This window comes from Schistocerca serialis, chromosome 4, assembly GCF_023864345.2.
Source record: "Schistocerca serialis cubense isolate TAMUIC-IGC-003099 chromosome 4, iqSchSeri2.2, whole genome shotgun sequence".
Lineage (NCBI taxonomy): Eukaryota > Metazoa > Arthropoda > Insecta > Orthoptera > Acrididae > Schistocerca > Schistocerca serialis.
The window spans coordinates 317,574,187-317,596,456 of record NC_064641.1 but is presented as its reverse complement, the minus strand read 5'-3'; the positions used below and the strand labels follow the sequence as shown (position 1 = coordinate 317,596,456).

General features: G+C 42.6%; 1 protein-coding gene across 1 annotated transcript in view; it reads left to right on the top strand.

Annotated features, from left to right (window-relative positions):
• Positions 1-22,270, top strand: part of LOC126474025 (gem-associated protein 5) — a 343,111-nt gene that overhangs the window by 63,063 nt on the left and 257,778 nt on the right. The window contains exon 6 of the mRNA XM_050101432.1: positions 4,170-4,335. Coding sequence (XP_049957389.1) covers positions 4,170-4,335 — 166 coding nt within the window. The remainder of the gene's footprint in view (positions 1-4,169; positions 4,336-22,270) is intronic.

Sequence of the window (22,270 nt, the reverse complement as noted above, 5' to 3'; positions counted from 1 at the left end):
AGGTAAATGTAAGTGGATATAAGCTCTCTGCACATGTAATGAGAGAAAATATGGAGAAAGGAGGAGTTGCCATATATGTCAAAAGTTATCATTGTGCAAAAAGTATAGAAACAAAAAAGTTTTGTGTAGAGAAACATATAGAAGCATGTGCCTGTGAGCTTAAATTAAATAAAGGCAGATTTATAATTGTAACTGTATATAGGTCCCCATCAGGAAATTTTCATCTATTTCTGAAAAATTTGGACTCCTTGTTGTGCTATCTGTCAGACAGGGGGAAGCAAATTATTGTTTGTGGGGACTTCAATGTAGATTCTCTGAAAGAGGGTAATAGGAAAAATGACCTTGAAGTATTACTCGGTTCTTTCAATTTGACACCCGTTATTGATTTTCCTACTCGGGTGGTAAAGGATAGCAGCTCACTGATAGATAACTTCTTTATAGACCAAGATAAGTTTAACCAGATAAATGCTCAGCCTGTTGAGAATGGTCTTTCTGATCATGGTGCTCAGCTAGTTACAATATATGACATAGCTCCATTCAGCAATACTAAACAGTCCTCCAAAGTAGTACGTTCAGTCAACGATTTAACAATTGCAAATTTCAGGGAAAGCCTACAGCAGTTAGACTGGGATGAGGTGTACCGTGAACCTGATGCCAATTTAAAATATAATTTATTTCATGACATTTTTGTAAATGCATTTGAAAACTGCTTCCCCAAGAAAATAGTTAAATATACTCGTAAGAAACCTTGTAACAAACCATGGCTTACTAAGGGTATAAAAATATCTTGTAACCGGAAAAGGGAAATGTATCTGACAGCAAGAAAGAGTAGTGACCCAGAAACTATCAAAAATTATAAAAACTACTGTGTTATATTAAGAAAAGTTATTAAAAAATCCAGGAGTATGTGTATCATGTCTGAAATCAGCAACTCTGATAATAAAATTAAAACAATTTGGAATATTATTAAAAGAGAAACAGGTCAACCAAGAGCAGAGGAAGACAGTATTACCATCAAATTGAATGAAAACTTTACGAACAAAAAGTCAGAAGTTGAAAATATTTTTAATAATCATTTTCTAAATGTTGTGGATATAGTAGGATCCAGGTGTTCATTAGAAGATGCTAGGCTGTTAATGGAAGAGGCCATACCTATGCAATTTGATACAATTGAAATCTCACCCACTTCTCCCTGTGAAATTAGGAAAATAATAAACTTGCTTAAAAGCAAAAACTCACATGGAATTGATGGCATTTCCAGCAAAATACTAAAAGCTTGTTCTCAACAGATAAGTAAGATTCTCAGCCACCTGTGTAATAGCTCTCTGGAACAGGGCATTTTCCCTGATAGACTGAAATATGCTATTGTTATACCTTTGCATAAAAAGAGGGATAGCTCTGATGTCAACAATTACCGTCCAATCTCCCTTCTAACAGCTTTATCCAAAATTTTTGAGAAAGTAATGTATTCAAGAGTAGCTTCACATATCTGTAAAAATGAAGTACTAACAAAATGTCAGTTTGGTTTCCAGAAAGGTTTTTCAACAGAAAATGCCATATATGCTTTCACCAGTCAAATTTTGAATGATCTGAATAACCGAACACCACCCATTGGGATTTTTTGTGATCTCTCAAAGGCTTTTGATTGTGTAAATCATGAAATTCTGCTAGACAAGCTCAAGTATTGTGGCATGAGTGGGACAGTGCACAAATGGTTTAATTCGTACCTAACTGGAAGAGTGCAGAAAGTTGAAATAAGTAGTTCTCGTAACATGCAAAAATCAGCACATTCCTCAAACTGTGGAACTATCAAGAATTGGGTTCCACAAGGGTCAGTCTTGGGTCCTTTGTTGTTCTTATTATATATTAATTACTTGCCATTCTATATTCATGAAGAGGCAATGTTAGTTCTCTTTGCTGATGATACAAGTATAGTAATCACACCTGACAAACAAGAATTAACTGATGAAATTGTCAATACTGTCTTTCAGAAAATTACTAAGTGGTTCCTTGTAAACGGACTCTCACTAAATTTTGATAAGACACAGTACATACAGTTCCGTACAGGGAATGGTATGACGCCATTAATAAATATAGACCTTAATCAGAAGCATATAGCTAAGGTAGAATATTCCAAATTTTTAGGTGTGTCCATTGATGAGAGATTAAATTGGAAGAAACACATTGATGATCTGCTGAAACGTTTGAGTTCAGCTACTTATGCAATAAGGGTCATTGCAAATTTTGGTGATAAACATCTTAGTAAATTAGCTTACTACGCCTATTTTCACTCATTGCTTTCATATGGCATCATATTTTGGGGGAATTCATCACTGAGGAATAAAGTATTTATTGCACAAAAGCGTGTAATCAGAATAATAGCTGGAGTCCACCCAAGATCATCCTGCAGACACTTATTTAAGGATCTAGGGATATTCACAGTAGCTTCTCAGTATATATACTCTCTTATGAAATTTGTTATTAACAACCAAACCCAATTCAAAAGTAATAGCAGTGTGCATAACTACAATACTAGGAGAAAGGATGATCTTCACTATTCAAGATTAAATCTAACTTTGGCACAGAAAGGGGTGAATTATAGTGGCACTAAAGTCTTTGGTCACTTACCAAATAGTATCAAAAGTCTGACAGATAACCAACAAGTATTTAAGAAGAAATTAAAAGAATTTCTGAATGACAACTCCTTCTACTCCATAGAGGAATTTTTAGATATAAATTAAGGAAAAAACAAAAAAACACAAAAAATAAAGTTGTTATATTAACTTAAGTATGTTGTTAAATTAACCTAATTATGTCATGTATTGGAAAATTCGACTCGTTCCACATCATTACGAAATATCGTATTCATGATCCATGAAACTAGTATTAATCTAATCTAATCTAATATCATTGTGTAAACTGACAAGTGCCTTTTGGGCAGTGGAAAGGAAGTGGAAATATTTTTCCAGAGAATTGAAACCTCAAAGAATGGGGGAGAACAACCAGATTCAAAAACAGGGGTAAACAGTTCACAATTTTTTGTTAGTGTTCCACAGCCAGGTCATTCATAGACATTCTCTACCATTTCATTTGATCAAATTTGTCTTGGAAGCTGTGGCTCAAAATGTTGTATGTATGGAATGTCAGCTTAGTGATTTTTTAAATGTATGGTTTCCATGCAGCAGACGTAAACAAGTGGTAATGTACCATTGAACGATGTGATACAAGTTTTTCTAACATAATGCTATAAAATGGTTTGTTTATGTATTTTGTGAGACTTAGCATTTACATGACATTTATTAATGGAAATAAAAGATTAAAGTTTCCTTGTTTGATAGGAAAAATTCGTAATACTGAAACGCCCATGGTGAAATCTTAGAGGCAGCGTGATGCATTAACAAAAATTTTAATTGTTTTTCTCTAAAAACCAGAAGAAACCTTCAAACACTCTTAGCCACATAATTTAAAGCTTCTCATATGAAAGGTTGTGTGTGCATACATTTATTAAGTGTCACTTTGTGAGCCAGGTTTTGCTTCCTGAGGGAAACTGCACTAAATTTATGATTATTATGTGATATCCATGTGAAACACTAATCAAAAGTTGTTTATAATTTTACTTTAGTAATGAAATCACTTCAGTACTGTAAAAAATTATAATGCAGATGAACTTCAGCATAGACTCTTTTCTGCTAACATTATAACACAATTTGTCTTAGAAAGATTTCTGGCTTCAGACTTGGTCCTGGGTCCCTTTTGTAGTGAAAACTTAATTTAATTTGTGAAGTGTCATTGGTAATATACTTTGTGAAAGGCAGGGATCTGGGTTCAGATTTATAATTTTCCCTGTTTTGAACTATAAGCAAACCTAAAATTGCTCCTGCTGCACTATTAATTGAAATTGATGTGTAGATCCAGATTGAAATCATACTGCTCATAATAAATTTAAAACTGCTGTGTCAGCATTTGTTTTATGGGATCCTTTTTATAAATTGTTATTCTAAAGCTTATGCAGTATCATGGAATACATAGTTGTTACATTTGTGAGACATTGCATAAACATGCCTTTCATAATCATTCTGTACAATTTGTGTCTTACAGTTTTCACTGTGTTTTAATTATTTCTTTTTATATAATGATTGTATACTGCATAAATGTATCTTTTGTTTTAGTGAAAACTGACGCCAAACAATGCGAAAAAAACCACATTGTATGGACAGCAGCACAAGATAGACACATCATTGGTTGTGACCTACATACAGGAAAAGTTGCTTTTGATATAGCCACCATGGGTGGATTTGTATATTGTCTTGCTGTGTCACCCCTTGACACTAACAGGTATGGTAAATTTGAAAGTACAAACTATTCTCTCCCATCCATCTCTCTAACCCCTCTCCCCACCCCCTCTCCCCCTCTCTAACCCCGCTCCCCCTCTCTAACCCCTCTCCCCCCTCTCTAACCCCTCTCCCCCCTCTCTAACCCCTCTCCCCCCTCTCTAACCCCTCGCCCACTGTCTCCTCCCTCCCCACTGTCTCCTCCCTCCCCACTGTCTCCTCCCTCCACCTGTCTCCTCCCTCCACCTGTCTCCTCCCTCCCCACTGTCTCCTCCCTCCCCATTGTCTCCTCCCTCCCCCCTGTCTCCTCCCTCCACCTGTCTCCTCCCTCCCCCCCTGTCTCCTCCCTCCCCCCTGTCTCCTCCCTCCACCTGTCTCCTCCCTCCACCTGTCTCCTCCCTCCACCTGTCTCCTCCCTCCACCTGTCTCCTCCCTCCACCTGTCTCCTCCCTCCACCTGTCTCCTCCCTCCACCTGTCTCCTCCCTCCACCTGTCTCCTCCCTCCACCTGTCTCCTCCCTCGCCCAGTCTCCTCCCTCGCCCAGTCTCCTCCCTCGCCCAGTCTCCTCCCTCGCCCAGTCTCCTCCCTCGCCCAGTCTCCTCCCTCGCCCAGTCTCCTCCCTCGCCCAGTCTCCTCCCTCGCCCAGTCTCCTCCCTCGCCCAGTCTCCTCCCTCGCCCAGTCTCCTCCCTCGCCCAGTCTCCTCCCTCGCCCAGTCTCCTCCCTCGCCCAGTCTCCTCCCTCGCCCAGTCTCCTCCCTCTCCCAGTCTCCTCCCTCTCCCAGTCTCCTCCCTCTCCCAGTCTCCTCCCTCTCCCAGTCTCCTCCCTCTCCCAGTCTCCTCCCTCTCCCAGTCTCCTCCCTCTCCCAGTCTCCTCCCTCTCCCAGTCTCCTCCCTCTCCCAGTCTCCTCCCTCTCCCAGTCTCCTCCCTCTCCCAGTCTCCTCCCTCTCCCAGTCTCCTCCCTCTCCCAGTCTCCTCCCTCTCCCTGTCTCCCCCCTCTCACTGTCTCCCCCCTCTCACTGTCTCCCCCCTCCCACTGTCTCCCCCCTCCCACTTTCTCCCCCCTCCCACTTTCTCCCCCCTCCCACTTTCTCCCCCCTCCCCCTGTCTCCCCCCTCCCCCTGTCTCCTGCCTCCCCCTGTCTCCTCCCTCCCCCTGTCTCCTCCCTCCCCCTGTCTCCTCCCTCCCCCTGTCTCCTCCCTCCCCCTGTCTCCTCCCTCCCCCTGTCTCCTCCCTCCCCCTGTCTCCTCCCTCCCCCTGTCTCCTCCAGCCCCCGGTCACCTCCAGCCCCCGGTCACCTCCAGCCCCCGGTCTCTCCCCGCTCCCCCGGCCTCTCCCCGCTCCCCCGGCCTCTCCCCGCTCCCCCGGCCTCTCCCCGCTCCCCCGGCCTCTCCCCGCTCCCCCGGCCTCTCCCCGCTCCCCCGGCCTCTCCCCGCTCCCCCGGCCTCTCCCCGCTCCCCCGGCCTCTCCCCGCTCCCCCGGCCTCTCCCCGCTCCCCCGGCCTCTCCCCGCTCCCCCGGCCTCTCCCCGCTCCCCCGGCCTCTCCCCGCTCCCCCGGCCTCTCCCCGCTCCCCCGGCCTCTCCCCGCTCCCCCCCGGTCTCTCCCCGCTCCCCCCCGGTCTCTCCCCGCTCCCCCCCGGTCTCTCCCCGCTCACGCCGTCCCCTCCCCGCTCCCCCCCGTCCCCCCCGCTCGCGCCGTCTCACCCCCCCCGTCTCACCCTCCCCCCGCTCGCCCGTCTCACCCCCCCCCCGCTCCCCCGTCTCCCCCCCGTCTACCGCCGTCTCACCCCCCCCCCCCCGCTCCCCCGTCTCCCCCCCCATCTCCCGCCGTCTCCCCCCCGTCGCCCCCCGCTCACCCCCTCTCCTCCCGCTCACCCCGTCTCCCCTCGCTCACCCCGTCTCCCCCCACTCACCCCGTCTCCCCCCCCCCCCCCGCTCCCACCGTCTCCCCACCACCCCACTCCCACCGTCTTTCTCCTACTCCCCCGTCTTTACCCCGTCTTTACCCCCTCTCCCCCTGCCTTTCCCCCCTCTTCCCCATCTTTTTTCTCCATCTCCTCCTCCTGTCCCTTGTATCCCCCCTCTCCCTCCCTAGCCCCCTCTCCCACCCTAGCCCCCTCTCCCACCCTAGCCCCCTCTCCCTCCCTCGCCCCCTCTCCCTCCCTCGCCCCCTCTCCCTCCCTCGCCCCCTCTCCCTCCCTTCCTCCCTCCCTCTCCCTCCCTCTCCCTCCCTCCCTCCCTCCCTCCCTCGCCCCCTCTCCCTCCCTTCCTCCCTCCCTCGCCCCCTCTCCCTCCCTCGCCCCCTCTCCCTCCCTCGCCCCCTCTCCCTCCCTCGCCCACCCTCCCTCCCTCGCCCCCTCTCCCTCCCTCGCCCACCCTCCCTCCCTCCCTCCCTCGCCCACTCTCCCTCCCTCCCTCGCCCACTCTCCCTCCTTCCCTCCCTCCCCCCCTCGCCCCCTCTCCCTCCCTCCCTCCCTCGCCCCCTCTCCCTCCCTCGCCCCCTCTCCCTCCCTCCCTCCCTCCCTCGCCCCCTCTCCCTCCCTCCCTCCCTCCCTCGCCCCCTCTCCCTCCCTCCCTCCCTCCCTCGCCCCCTCTCCCTCCCTCCCTCCCTCCCTCGCCCCCTCTCCCTCCCTCCCTCCCTCCCTCCCTCGCCCCCTCTCCCTCCCTCCCTCCCTCCCTCGCCCCCTCTCCCTCCCCCCTCTCCCTCCCTCCCTCGCCCCCTCTCCCTCCCCCCCTCTCCCTCCCTCCCTCGCCCCCTCTCCCTCCCCCCCTCTCCCTCCCTCCCTCGCCCCCTCTCCCTCCCTCCCTCCCTCGCCCCCTCTCCCTCCCTCCCTCCCTCGCCCCCTCTCCCTCCCTTGCCCCCTCGCCCCCTCTCCCTCCCTCCCTCCCTTGCCCCCTCGCCCCCTCTCCCTCCCTCCGTCTCTGCCCTCCCCTCCTCCGTCTCTGCCCCCCCTCGTGTGTCTCTTGGCTCCCTCCCTCTCTCAAAGTGTGTCATGTTAAACATGACAAAATATGTAATGGTTGCAGATTTTCATTATTTTATTAATGAATGACATAGTTGTAGGCTTTTCAAAAACATTGATTATGATGAACAAAGTGAAGTCAAACGTTTTTACTTGCCAGACAGTTACCAGTTACAGTTTTGTTATTGGCTAAACCTAGTACAGAATTCAGATAACCTTTATTAGATAATAAACAAATCCCTGCCAAGTATTTTTATACCTGTTATGTACATATATTACAATATATACTGTGAAATTGCAGGAGGGTAGAGGCCTTATACGTAACTTTGGTCACTTGGAAAGTTAATTCTCAAATTTTGTTTCCCTGCATTTTACACTAATTTTCTTAAAGTCTCTTGAAAAGTGTAAAAGCAGTTTATTCAATTGTTCAGTTTGGTGTTCAACTGTAGTTCACCTCATTCCATATATTCTGCTATTGCACTGTTTTCAGTATCACTGTCTCTCAAAATTTTAAACATTCAGGGTGTATACGAACCGGGAGATCTGGGAAAAACCCTGTAATTTTTTCATCTGGGAGAAAACTTGGAAAAACCTGTGAATTTTTCAGAATTCCAAGAATTTTTCGTTGTTTTAGTTTTCAGTTAAATTTTGGTAATTTTAACTGGTAAGAATCGATACTCTAACAAAGGATATTACTGTAGACTAATAGTGCAACAATAAAACATGAACGAGAAAAAAAAGGAAAATAAAACATAAATTGCAAAGGAAATGTGCCATATACAGCAACAAAACACATTGTTCATACAACCATTTGCCAACAGGAAAATGTGTCAAAGGAAGACTATGCAATCCTTCATAGCAACAAATTACCTCCGATGGGCGTGACGTAACAACTGCGCCGCTATCTTAGTATTGCCCCAGTTTGGAAATATCGTAGATCCGAGGCTGATGTGCAGAGCAGTCTGAGTTATAGTGGAGAAGTGTGTAGTCTCCACGTGATCGGTGTTTACATTTAGTAATTTTGCTGTTTCCTCTTTGTTTACTGTGCTCACGTCAAATGAAAACAAAACAGATTTCTGTGGTCGGGAGCTATCAAGTGAATTAAATTAAAATGCATTCACATAATTACAGAAGGCTAATATACGTTATTAGTTTCAAATTTTATTTTACTTCCACTTTTCTGACAGCCATGCATTAATCGCCTTGTAGAACAATGAAGTTATTTTTGTCGGTTTGCTAAAGAAATTTGATTTTTATCAATCTATTATGCTGAGGCAGTCAATGTGTTTGAAACAAAGTGTTTAGTTCCACACTATTGGCTAATTTCAGTTGCTCACTGCATTTCAAGTGCAGGTTTTCATATTCTAGCACGTATGGCATTATGCCACAAGAAAGAATCAAAAATGAGTTAATACAGTACTGGTACTCCAAGAAAATTTACAACCCAAAACCCACACTGAAAAGCTTAATATTAGGTTGAGGCCTACTTCATTGTGAATCTGGACATACAAATGTACTCTTTAAGTATGCACTTTAAATGTGCCATTTTGGTGTGGTTCACGAAATTCCGATGCTTTTGGAGTATCCTCTGATGTCTTCTTTCTTTGATGACATAATGTAAGATCTTTTAATGTTTTACACGTACGAACATATGGGCTTCCTGTGTCATAGCAGCTGCCAAAGCGCGGTGGCACCTGTTATCTGGCGCACTCTGACGACTACCGAAACGAACCTATTTCTAACAGGTCACAGGAAAATATTGCGAATGGTGGTTTGAAAAGCGTTACTTTCAAAGTAAATTTCCTTTTATGCAAATTGAACTATGTGCGAGAATGTACGATGAATTTCGTAAATCACAGAGTGTTTGTTGACGAACCATTTAGAAGTATTTCGAGCCCAGAAGATCAGACATTCATGTCGTTATTATGAGCAAATTGACGTAGTGCTACGGGAAGCTCTCTCTCCTCTGCAGTAGCTAATTTGTTTGTGGGAAACTTTGAGGTCATGTCACTGGACTCGGCTAAAAATTGTAGTTGAACATCTATGTGATATATCCTAAAGTGTAACACACGCAAAAAATATCAACATTATATGTGAAAGCTTAGCTTCTCTTGCAGCTTATTAACCTTAGAGACCAATATTATATGTGAAAACTTTTCTTTTCTTGTAGCAACACTATGTATATTAATTTAAAACATTAACTTTTCCTTTTTGTGTACCGCGCTACTTAACAGTGATGTTGCTATTAGCTGACTACATCACGTGTCCTGTGGTCTGACTATCTGCTGTCATCAGCTGGCGGGATCACATGACTTGAGCTATGACTGGCTTACAAAAGCATATCGTAATCTTGATTACAGTGGTTCGGAAAGTAACATGAGGTGTTTGGTGGAATTCAAATTTATACTTTCGTAATATGAAAATATGCAGCGTACATGTTGTTGCACATCAAAAATCTTTCCAAAAGGAGTTTTCTTCCCTGACTTTCGTTTTCTAAAGTGCCGGGAAATTCTATGCCTGTATATAAAAACATAACCATTCAAAGGATTGATAAGTTTTACAGTTCTGAGGGAAAATATACTGTCACTTAATAACACGGAAAAAGTGTGTTTTCATCCGGCAGAAAGTGGATTTTTAACCAGGAAATCCTGGAAAAATCCAGGAATTTTTTTTCTTGTCCACGTATACACCCTGACATTTTTCTTCTCCTAATCCTTTTAAACACTTATGCTCTTAAATATTTTAAACATATTTAGGAAATCGTCCTTCTCACCTGTTTGTTTAATTTCAAGTGCCTTTTTTTCCAATGCCAAATATTTACAAGACAATCATCATGTTTCCTTAAGACAGTATACACATAGCACTGTTTGATAACTAAGCTCACAAGTGCGTATTGGTTTTGAGCTGGTATGGATTGTTTCCTGTCTTCTGTTGATTCCTCCACTCCTAGTAGCAGCCCCCAGTAAAAGTACCTAGTTACACTGGGCACACCGTATCTGAGGGTAGATCACTTGATTGGGAGAAGTGCTGTGTAACAGAAATGCATGTGGGAAAATAATATCCTGGCTCAGATGGTTGATAGGGCTGAATGTAATGGAAAGAGGAAGATTTGGGTGGGAAAGTGTTAGCATATATGGCACTGGGGGTAGCACGTGTTGGTATGTGTAGATGAAAGTTAGAGGTCTTCTAGGAGGAATGTCAAGACGAAAGAAGAAATATGGGGAGAATGTAAAAGATACCCAGGAGGAAAAGATAGCCAAAAATTACAGTGGTTTATTTAAGGTGGTTTAAGAATGTAACAGTTAAAGTTGAGAGGCTGATTCAGGGGCTGAAGATTGGAGTGTGAGAAAAGGAGACCATTGGAGATTGGACTGTATTGAAACCTCTGTAACTGTGTCATTTAATTGACTTGTGGACATAGTTTGGAGGTGGTCATGGGCATGGTCATTCTTCCATATGACTAATTTGTGAACATACCCATGCAGAAGCTATACAGCGGTTGCATGAATTTGGTTTATGATTTATCTGATTGTGAAGGTGTTTTGTGTAGGAAATGTCAGTGACTGGGATGATACAGGTATTGGTGTGCAGATGTATGTGACACCTAGCCCTTCCACATACATGTGGTCTATGAGGTTGGGACAGTGACAGTGTTGTTTGGGTGGGCAGTGAAGTACTGTGGCAGGGGGGCTGGGAAGGATATTCCTCATTTTACTGGACAATAGTGAATGCCTTGTTGGAGGATCGGATCTAGTTGTACCAAGTCTGGATGCCATCGAAGGAAGAAGGGAAATTGGAGAGATGTTCTTGTTTGTGGCTGGTCAGTATGTCTGTCAACGTGGAAAAGATTTTTTGTGTGATACTGATGACAGTGCAATTTAGCCCTTGCATGGTATCTACTCATATCTTACAGTGCGGGTGAAGCAGAGAGGTGCAGAGAAAATGAAAATTGTATTTGTTTGTATGAAGGTCAGTTTAATCACTAAAGCCACATTTACATTGAATTTGAAAACATGTTCACAACATGTTAGCAACATTTTTCATGTCCCCGTCTACACAACTGTCACACATTTCTGCATATGTACTCACTTTGTCTACTATACTGAACTGCCAGCGTATTTGTGTTGAGAACTGTGTGACAAGTGAAGAGGAAAAATTACTGATATGTCGTGCTGCTTTAACAGTACTCAATGAAATAAGCAGATGTAGAAAGCAATGCAGTCATCGTTGGTAGATAAAAACATACTACAGAAGGTGTGGCAGGAATGACATGCTGTGTTAGCTGAATTTGGAAGACAGTTCTCATTTTCATAACTTCACTAGGGTGTCACTGTCCAATTTTGAAATTCTAATTAATATTACGGGGTAAGTTGTTCAAAGAAAGACATAAATATTTGAAAAGAAGTTCCTGTGAAGTAAAGAGTTGCTGTTTCTCTTTGTTTTTTGGCAACAGTAGATTCCTATAAAAGCCTTGCATATTTCACATTTGGAAGCCAGCCGTACCTCAGATAGTCCCTGCAGTTTGTGTAGGTTTGGTTGAAGGATTGTGTAAACCTAATTCAGTTACTTAGTAGCACTGAAACATGTATTTATTTTTATTTTCGAATTAAAATTGATCCAGATTGTCATTTCCATAAAGAAAACTACTTCAGTCTCAATGTCTCTCTAACTCCCAACGAATGTGATGGGGGAATCTGCATTTGATGATCCCTCTGTCACGTCCACATTTACTAAACCGCCTAATAAAGAAAGTACCACCAACACAGCAGTGGCTGCCATTTTGAATCTGAGTGGCTCTAGCAGCAGTATAGACAGAACTGTTAAATTCTAATGTATGAAAAAGTGGAGGGGACCTAACTTGCATATTAGATCCTTGGGTGTAAAGTAAACAGTGAAGTAGAGTTTTTAATTGTTATCTTGTTTCTACTGGAAATGTAATGTGAATAAAATAATATATAAATATACCAAATGTATATACCAAGGATCCAAATATAACACTGGTTTCACTGATGCCTCCACAGACTGAAATTACCCTCTCATCCTTGTACAGAAACAGATCTCTCGTGCTTTATCTCTCCAGTCATCCACCACCTCCCAAAGTCCCACCTTCTGGCCCCAAAGGAGCATTTCCCTCATGACTCAGCACCACCCAGGACTGGAGAAACTGAATCACATTCTCTGCCACGGTTTCAACTGCCTCTCTTTGTGCGTTAAATGAGTAATATCCTACCACTATCCTTTCTACCTCTCCCACAGTGGTATTCCTCCACCCAGCGAACCTACACAATATCCTCATCCATCTCTTCTCCACTGAGCGAGATGGTGCAGTAGTTAGTCCACTGGACTCGCATTCAGGAAGATGACGGTTCAAACCCATGTCCGCCCATCATGATTTAGGTTTTCTGTGATTTCCCTAAATCTCTTCAGGCAAATGTCTGGATGTTTCTGTTGAAAGGGCATGGCCGACTTTCTTTCCCGTCCTTCCCTAATCCACTTGGACCAATGACCTTGCTGTTTGGTCCACCCTCCCCCCACATCGACCAACAATCCCTACTCCACTCCTACTCCCACCTCTTTCCTCAAGGTTCATATCTCTGTAATAGACCTAGATGCGAGAGCTGTCCCATATGTCCTCCCACCACCAGCAACTCCAGTCTGGTTACAAGAATTTCGTATCCCATCATAGGCAGGGCTACCTGTGAAACCATTCTGAAAGCCATGCTGCCACCACTGTGTTGCGTTCTACATTTGCATGACAACCAACTAACTGTTTGTCCGCATGAATGGCCACTGACAGACTACAGCTTAGAAACAGTTGGACCACCCTGTTGCTGAGTATGTTGTCCAACACAAAATTCTTCACTTCAGTGACTGCTTCACAGCCTGCGCTACCAGCATCAACTTTTCTGAGTTATGCAGGTTGGAACCCTCCCTGCAATATGTCCTATTTTCCCGTAATGGCCCGGGCCTCAACTTCTGTTAGTCACTGTCCTTCACCCACCTGTCCCCTTCCCTGTTCCCATTCCATCACTACACAGCCTTCTGCTCCACCAACACACCCACAGTGTTTTTACTTTTCTCTTTACCCGCTCGCTCCCCTATGCCCCCTGTCAAACCTCCTGTCTGCACACCTAGCTGCCCTACCCTGTCCCACCTGTCCCAGTATGCTCCCACATACACCACTTTACTAGCCCTACTTCTACCCTGCTATCCCTCCCATTCCCCTCCCCTTCCCCGCCTCAGCCTCCTCCCTCCACCACCCAGATTTCATGCGCAATTGCTTGCAGTCTGCCCTCAGCGACCAGTGACGTGTGTGTGTGTGTGTGTGTGTGGTTTAGATGAAGTCCTTTCCCAAAAGCTCAATAGTTTAGCAGTCTTCTTTTGTTGTGCCTGTCTGTGACTCAGCATGCCACCATATGGTGAGTAGCAGTCTGTCCTTTTCATAATATTGTGAATAAAATGATGGCATTTAATTTTACTCAAAATATGCATAAAATCTGCGAGCAGTCACTTTTGTGGTAAGTAATATATTCTCTAGGTATAATAGCATTGTGTATGATGACCATTCGTTTGCCGGAGGGAGATATTTGGGAACTGTAGCCCATATGCAAACACAAATACCTAAGCCTACTTCTGTTTACATGTTAAATATGTGTAATGTTTCTGTTTGTTTTGCAGATTATAACTCGCTTTACATTTGCATAACTATCAATTTAATTAGCCCAAAAATATGTACAGGGTGTATATGACCCAGGACAACCGGGAGATCCGGGAAAAACCCAGTGATTTTTTAGAATTCCGGGAATGTTTCATTGTTTTAGTTTTCAGTTAAATTTTTGTGATTTTGACTGGTAAGAACCAATACTCCAACAAAGGATATTACTGTATCCCGCGTCTGCAGGATAATACTGCAGCAACAAAACGGTAGCAAGAGGAAGAAAAAATGAAAATAAAACTTAAGTCGCAAAGGAAATCCACCATATACAACAAAAAAACATAGTGCTCATACAAGCATCTGCCAACAGCAAAGTGTGTCAGTCTTTAGAAAGACTATGCAATGATTCATAACGACAAATTGCCTCCGATGAGCGTGATGTGACAGCTTTTGACATTAGATTCATTTCAGCAGTTGCGGACGGGCTCTTGTGCATGTGCAGGTGAGTCGGATATGGGTAGTACCTTCTCCCACTTCTGGCTGCGGATGTATGGCTGGGCACCACTATCTTATATTGTCCCGGTTCGGAAATACCGTAGATCTGGGGCTGATGCATTACTTTCAAAGTAAATTACCTTTTACACAAGATGAACTATATGCAACAATGTACGATGAATTTCTTAAATCACAGAGCGTTTGACTCTCAATTAAAAATCAACTCTTTGAGGACGACCATCTAGAAGAATTTCAAGCCCAGAAGATCAGACATTTATGTCATTATTAAAAATTTTACTGGCGCATTTGTGTGATATATCTTAAAAGTGTAACACGCGCAAAAAAGATCAACATTATATGTGGAAGCTTAGCTTCTCTTGCAGCTAATCAATCTTCGAGACTACGATTATATGTGAAACCTCTGTTTTTCTTGTAGCAACACTATGTATATTAATTTAAACCATCAACTTTTCTTATTTGTGTGTTCGCACTACTTAAGAGTGATCTTGCTATTGGCTGACTACATCACGTGTCCTATGCTGTCATCAGCTGGCAAGATCACATGACATGAGCTATGACTGGCTTACAAAAGTGTGTCGCAATCTCGATTTTAATGCCTTGGATAGTAAGATGCGGTGTTCGGTGGAATTCGAATTTCTATCTTTGTAACATGAAAACATGCAGCGTACATGTTGCTGCTGCACATCAAAGATCTTTCAGAAACATGTCCCCACCCGAGTTTTGTTTTCTAAAGAGCCGGGAAATTCTACGTCAGCATACAAAACCATAAACATTCAAAAGACTGATCAGTTTTACTGTGCCGAGGAAAAGTATACGCTCACATAACACGGGGAAAAATGTATTTTCACCCGGGAGAAAGTGTATTTTCAACTGAAAAATCTGGGAATTTTTTTTCCTTGTCCTTGTATACACCCTGATGTAGTAAATTTACATTTCTTCATTTCTCATGCTTGTACTTTTAGTGCCACATTTTGCAGTGGCATCCATTTCTGCTTTGCGGCTATGTTTCCTCAAAAGAATATACACTCTTGCTGTCAAAAATAAATGTACAATTTTCTCTGTGACAATGTAACCAGATGGAATACTGCAAGAGAGTATTGTGGCTGCTGTACATGCATCTCTCTCCAGTACTTACAGTAGCAACTTCACTTCCAAAAATTGTTTTTTATTGACACAGAGTACCTTTTCTTATTTGAATAATGTTAAAAACTGCTTCAATGTCTCCATCTACATACATGCTCCACAAGCCACATCATGAGAACATCGCCTTCCCTCTAGGGATTTCCATTTGAGTTCCCAAAGCATCTCTGCAGTACAAGGTGTGGCATAATAGGATATTAAAAACACAGTCAGGCAGTAACTGTAATTTATTTATTACATCTTATGTCAATTAATAGTTAAAGTTAAGCCATTTACTAATGTGTAAGTCATTGTCCATTGCGTGGATTGCTTTTTGAATATGTCTCCTGTCGAATGATGCCCCTCCGCACAATACATTCATCTAGGCGGTGTTGGAAGCTTTCCATAACTCGTCATAATGTATTCCCTGGGACATTGCTGACGGCAGTTCTGATGCGATCCTTCAACTCGGGAATGATGGCACATGTTCAGAACACTTCTTGCTTCAGGTAACCCCAAAGGAAAAAGTCTGCACATGAAAGGTCAGGTGAGTGAGGCAGCCAGGAAATGTCACCAAATCGGGAAATTACTATACCGGGTTATGTCTGTCACAAGAAATCCATGCAAATTCTGGCTGTGTATGAGGTTGCTCCATCTTGTTGAAACCATAATCACTCCACATCCACATCGACCATACCTAATTGGGGAAGAACGAGGTCTGACAGCATCTTTAGGTACCGTTCACTGGTGACAGTTGGAGCCACACCGCTGCCATCCTCAAAGAAGTAAGGGCTAATAATCCCAAAGGAAGCAACTCCACACCACACTGTGACACAAGAACGATACAAGAGCTTGATGTGCAGTTCATGAGAGTTTACATCACTCCAATAATGCATATTCTGTTTATTCACTGAACCACATAACTCGAAATGAGCTTCATCTGACATCAGGATGGTGTGCAACATTTGTGGATTTTGGCAAAGGAGATCACGCATGGTTAAGCAGAACGTTTCGCATGAAACCCAATCTCGAGGCCTAATTTCCTGAAAAATCTGCAGCTTATATGACTGAAAATGGAGATCTTCGTGCAATGTTCTCCTGAATGATCGATCGGACATATGCACAGTTTGCGCATGACAACGAGCAGATCTTCTTGTGCTACGCAATAGTGCAGCATGAACATTTTCCACAGCTTCTGGTGTCCACACAGTTCTTTCACTTCTTCCTGGTTTGCCATTGCAAATAGGACCTGTTGTTCGGAATGCATGTACCCACCTCACAATGGCCCATCCATCTGAAACTTCCCCATGACGTCTCAAGTTTGAATGTTGCTGAAATAGACGCTGGGTAGCAATAACAGAGTTGTTATTCTTGAAATAACTTTCAACAGCAATAGCATGATGCTGTTCTCTCCAATGCTCCATATCATTGTTACACTCGAAATGGCAGCTCATTAGCACATGAATGCGGTATGAGCTGGTGTGCATTCCTGTAGTATGTCATGGTACTATGGAAGTCAGATTATGCTATGAATGCTGCCGCACCCTGTACTTGTGTGTTGTTTGAATGCACTGCTAATAAACCTAGCAGCCCACCTCTGTACTGCTTCAATGTCTTCCTTTGATCTGACTTGGTGTGGATTCCAGACATGAGGAGCAGTATTCAAGAATAGGTTGCACCAGTACCCTATTTGCAGTCTCCCTTACAGATGAACCACACTTTCCCAAATTTCTCCCAATGCTTGTTCCATTTCATATCGCTTTTCAGTGTTAAGCCCAGATATTTAAACAACTGACTGTGTCAAGCAGGACACTACTAATACTGTATCAGAACATTAAGGGTTTGTTTTTCCAGATCATCCTTATCAATTTACATTTCTCTACATTTAGACCCAGCTGCCATTTGTCACTCCAACTATAAATTTTGTCTATCAAGGGGAAGCCACAACATTTCTTGGAATTGCCAGAGTAGTGCTTCTTACTACTTGCACATCATGTTGTTTCAATGGCCTACTAAAGGTGTACAAAGTTTGAAGTAAATCTGTGACCCCAGCATCATGGCCTCCCCTTTTAAGCCATCTTGTATCGTCCTACAAACACTCGACTTTCACACTTTTTTTTGTGGGGGGTAATTACCCACTTACTATATCCAAAAATTCATCTAATGACTAGAAGGAGTTGCCATTCAGAAATTCTTTTAATTTTCTTTTAAATGCTATATGGCTATCCGTCAGACTTTTGATGCTATTAGGTAAGTGACCGAAGACTTTTGTGGCAGCTTAATTTACCCCCTTCTGAGCCAAAGTTGGACTTAACCGTGAGGAGTAAAGATCATCCTTTCTCCTAGTGTTGTAGCCATGTATACTGCTATTACTTTTGAATTCGTTCGGATTGTTAATAACAAATTTCATAAGTGAATATATATATTGTGAGGCCACAGTGAAGATCCCTAGCTCTTTAAATAAATGTCTGCAGGATGATCTTGGATGAGCTCCAGCAATTATTATGATTACACACTTTTGTGCAATGAACACTCTTCTACTCAATGATGAGTTCCCCGGAATATGATGCCATACGAAAGCAGAGAATGAAAATAGCCATGGTAAGTTAATTTACTGAGATGTATATCACCAAAATTTGCAATTGCCCTAATAGCATAAGTAGCTGAACTCAAACGTATCAGCAGATCTTCAGTGTGTTTTTTCCATTTCAACCCCTCATCAATGCATACACCTATAAATTTTGACTATTCTGATCGAAGTCTATATTTATTAATGGTGCCATTCCATTTACTTTGTGGAACTGTATATACTGTGTTTTGTCAAAGTTTAATGAGAGCCCATTTGCAGAGAACCACTTAATGATTTTCTGAAGAACATCATTTACAATTTCATCAGTTAATTCTTGTCTGTTGGGTGTGATAGCTATACTTGTATCATCGGCAAAAAGTACCAGCTTTGCATCTTTGTGAATATAGAATGGCAAGTCATTAATATATATTGAGAACAGCAGAGAACCCAAGACCGAACCTTGCGGCACCCCTTTCTTGATTGTTCCCCAGTTTGAGAAATCACCAGTTTTTTGCATATTATGTGAACTTCTTATTTCAACTTTCTGCACTCTTCCAGTTAGGTATTATTTAAAGCATTTGAGTGCTGTCCCATTCATACCACAGTACTTGAGCTTATCTAGAAGTATTCCATGATTTACGCAATCAAAAGCCTTTGAGAGATCACAAAAAAATCCCAACAGGTGACTTCCGGTTACTCAGAGCATTTAATATTTCATTAGTAAAAGTATATATAGCATTATCCATTGAAAAATCCTTCTGGAAACCAAACTGACATTTTGTTAAAACTTTATTTTTACAAAGGTGTGAAGCTACTGTACAATACGTTACTTTTTCAAGAATTTTGGATAAGGCAGTCAGAAGAGAGATTGGGCAGTGGTTGTTGACATCAAACGTATCCCCTTTTTTTATGCAGTGGTTTAACAGTGGCATACTTCAGTCTATCTGGGAAAATACCCTGCTTCAGAGAGCTATTACATATGTGGCTAAGAATCCCACTTATCTCTTGGGAACAGGCTTTTATTATCCTGCTGAAAATGCTATCAATTCCATGTGAGCTTTTATTCTTGAGAGAGTTTATTATCTTCCTAATTTCAGAAGGAGAGGTGAGTGGAATTTCAATTGTATCAAATTGTGTGGTTAAGACCTCTTTCATTAACTGCCTTGCTTCTTCTAATGAACATTTGGATCCTATTTTCATCACAACATTTAAAAAATGATTTTTCAAAATGTTTTTGACTTCCAGCTTGTTTGTCAAGTTTCCATTCACTTTGATGGTAATGCCATCATCCTGTACTCTTGGTTGCCCTGTCTCCCTTGTAATAATATTCCAAATTGCTTTGATTTTGTTATCAGAGGTATTAATCTCAGACATAATGCACATGCTTCTGGACTTTTTAATAACCTTTCTTAATGTAGCACAGTAGTTTTTATAATATGTGGCTGTTTCTGGTCATTACTCTTTCTTGTTGTTAGATGCAGTTCCCTTTTGTGGTTACAAGATATTTTTATTCCTTTAGTAAGCCAAGGTTTTTTGCATGGTTTCTTATAATTAGATTTAGCTACTTTCTTGGGGAAACAGTTTTCAAATTCTCTTACAAGTGTATCATGAAATAAGTTATATTTTAAATGAGCATCGGGTTCCTTGTACACCTCATCCCAGTTTAACTGCTGAAGATTTTCCCTGAAATTTCTAATTGTTGAGTCATTAATTTTTAGTTTTTAACCACTGATATTTACCTTTTCCATATCAGGCACAATGTGATGCTCAGACAGGCATAGTACATCTATTACATTATCAGATTCAGTGTCATCTAAACAAGCCAGGAGCTCATCTACTTTATTCTTCAATCCCGGAATATTTTGGTGAAAAGTGGTAATATTATTTTTTACTTTACTTTTGTGAGAATCTACTTTTTTCTTTAATCCACCAATATTTTGGTTAAATATGGTAACATTATTATTTACTTTACTGTTGTGAGAATCTTGTGAGTTTTGGATCTCTTTAGCACCTTCCTGCCTGAACTTCTCATTGGACACTGATATTAGTCTAAAAAAAGAGGTACATCCATGAGTACTAGTGTCCCCTCTTATGGATTTCACTAACAACCCTGCCAGTTTATCCTTCCCTTTCCTATTGAGGTGTAGGCCATGCCTTGTGAAATCCCCCCCTATCAATAGCCTCGACAGTAACCAGTCCAATGTCTGACAGAGTGGCCACCCTACACAACTGATCCAACTCCATATTTACCCTCCTGACAGAGCGGTTCAACTGGGGCTGATCATGCCGCACGAAAGCAGGACCAGCCCAACATTGGTATGGGTCGCTGCAGAGGCTATTTTCACCACGTCACACTCAATACTGTAGCCCTGATCCGTATCAATACTGTTTCCCACTCCACCCACTATTATCACATGATCCTGCTTTGAGAAACCCTTGCTCAAGGAACATATATCCTCTACCTGGCTAAGACATGCACTTGGCTTGAAAAAGTTTGTGACCTGATACCTGTCACCTAATTTTTCCTGCAAAATCTCACCCACACCTCTTCCATGGCTGCTACCAACCAACAGAACTTTCCTCTTACTTTTTTTGAAACATTTGGTTTCCTAGTGAGATTCTGTTGCATCTTAACTACATCTACTTCTACTGGAGCCTCTTCCTTACAACAGGACAACATACTGGGTTCTATTACCTAAGATGTTTTTGAGCAAATCATGTACCTGAGAACCTACTCAACATGGTAGTATCTTTGTTAACAGTCTGCGGTGGGATGTTGTCAGAGCTTTCTGGAAATCTAGAAAAGTGGAATCTGCCTGTTGCCCTTCATCCATAGTTCGCAGTATAACATGTGAGAAAAGGGCAAGCTAAGTTTCGCATGAGCAATAATTTGTACAATCTTGTTAATTTGTGGACATAGACTCTCGGTATCTTGGAAATTTATTATATTTGAATGAAAAATTCTGCTGAGAACTGATGTTAAAGTAGTTGGTCTGTAATTTACCCTTCTTATATACAGGTGTAACCTGCCATTTTTTGCACTTGCTTGGAACTTTGTGCTGGATACTCTTTGTAAAACTGAACCGGGATTCCACATGGACCTGGTGATTTGTTTGTTTTGAAGTTTTTCAGTTGTTTCTCTATACCAGGGATGTCGTCCATACTGAAGTCGTTTTGATGATCAAATGACAGTATGTTTGTGCGATTCTCCTGCATGAAAAATTTCTTAAGCGCAAACAAACCTTAGCATTCGTTTTGCTGTCTTCAGCTGCCCTACCAGACTGGTCAACAAGTGAATGAATGGAAGAGTTAGACCCACTTAGCAATTTTCCATAGGATCAGAATTTTCTCAGGTTCTTGAACAGATCTTTTGCTAAGGTACAATGGCAGTAGTTGTTGTATGCTTCATATATAGATCTTTTTACAGACACATGAATCTCCACTTACCTATGCCTGTCATCATTTGCACATTGTCTTTGAGTTGAGTGTGCCACAGGTTTTGCTTCATCAGCATTTTCGAAATTTCATTGTTAAACTATGGTGGGTCTTTTCCAGCCTTAATCCACATACGACGGCATAATTCTACAGACCATGATTTACGATTTGTCCGCAAGATGAGTCCTAAGAATGCTGACAGAAGACCACAAACAGCAACACATTGAAACTGCCCGCAAATTTCTTCAGTGCCATGCAGATGAAAAGGACAACCTTTTGGATTCAATAGTCATGGGTGATGAAACTTGTGCTGGACTTCACACCTGACCCCAACTAACGATTACTCTTGTAATGAATGAGAACCTACTCAACATGGTAGTATCTTTGTTAACAGTCTGCGGTGGGGCATTGTCAGAGCTTTCTGGAAATCTAGAAAATTGAAAAGAACACAGTTTGCCAGTAAAGTCATGGCAGCTATGTTTTCGGATCGAAAGGGGATATTGTTGATCGACTTCTGTGATTCAGAACTGAAGAATAGGAATGTTGAGCAAGGGCATAAGCCTTTCCCCATGACAATGCTCGCCCCTACATCGCCCATCAAACTACGGATCTTCTGCTACAGTTTGGATAAGACATCATCATGTGTCCTCCCTGTATCCCAGACTTAGTACCCAGTGGGTACCA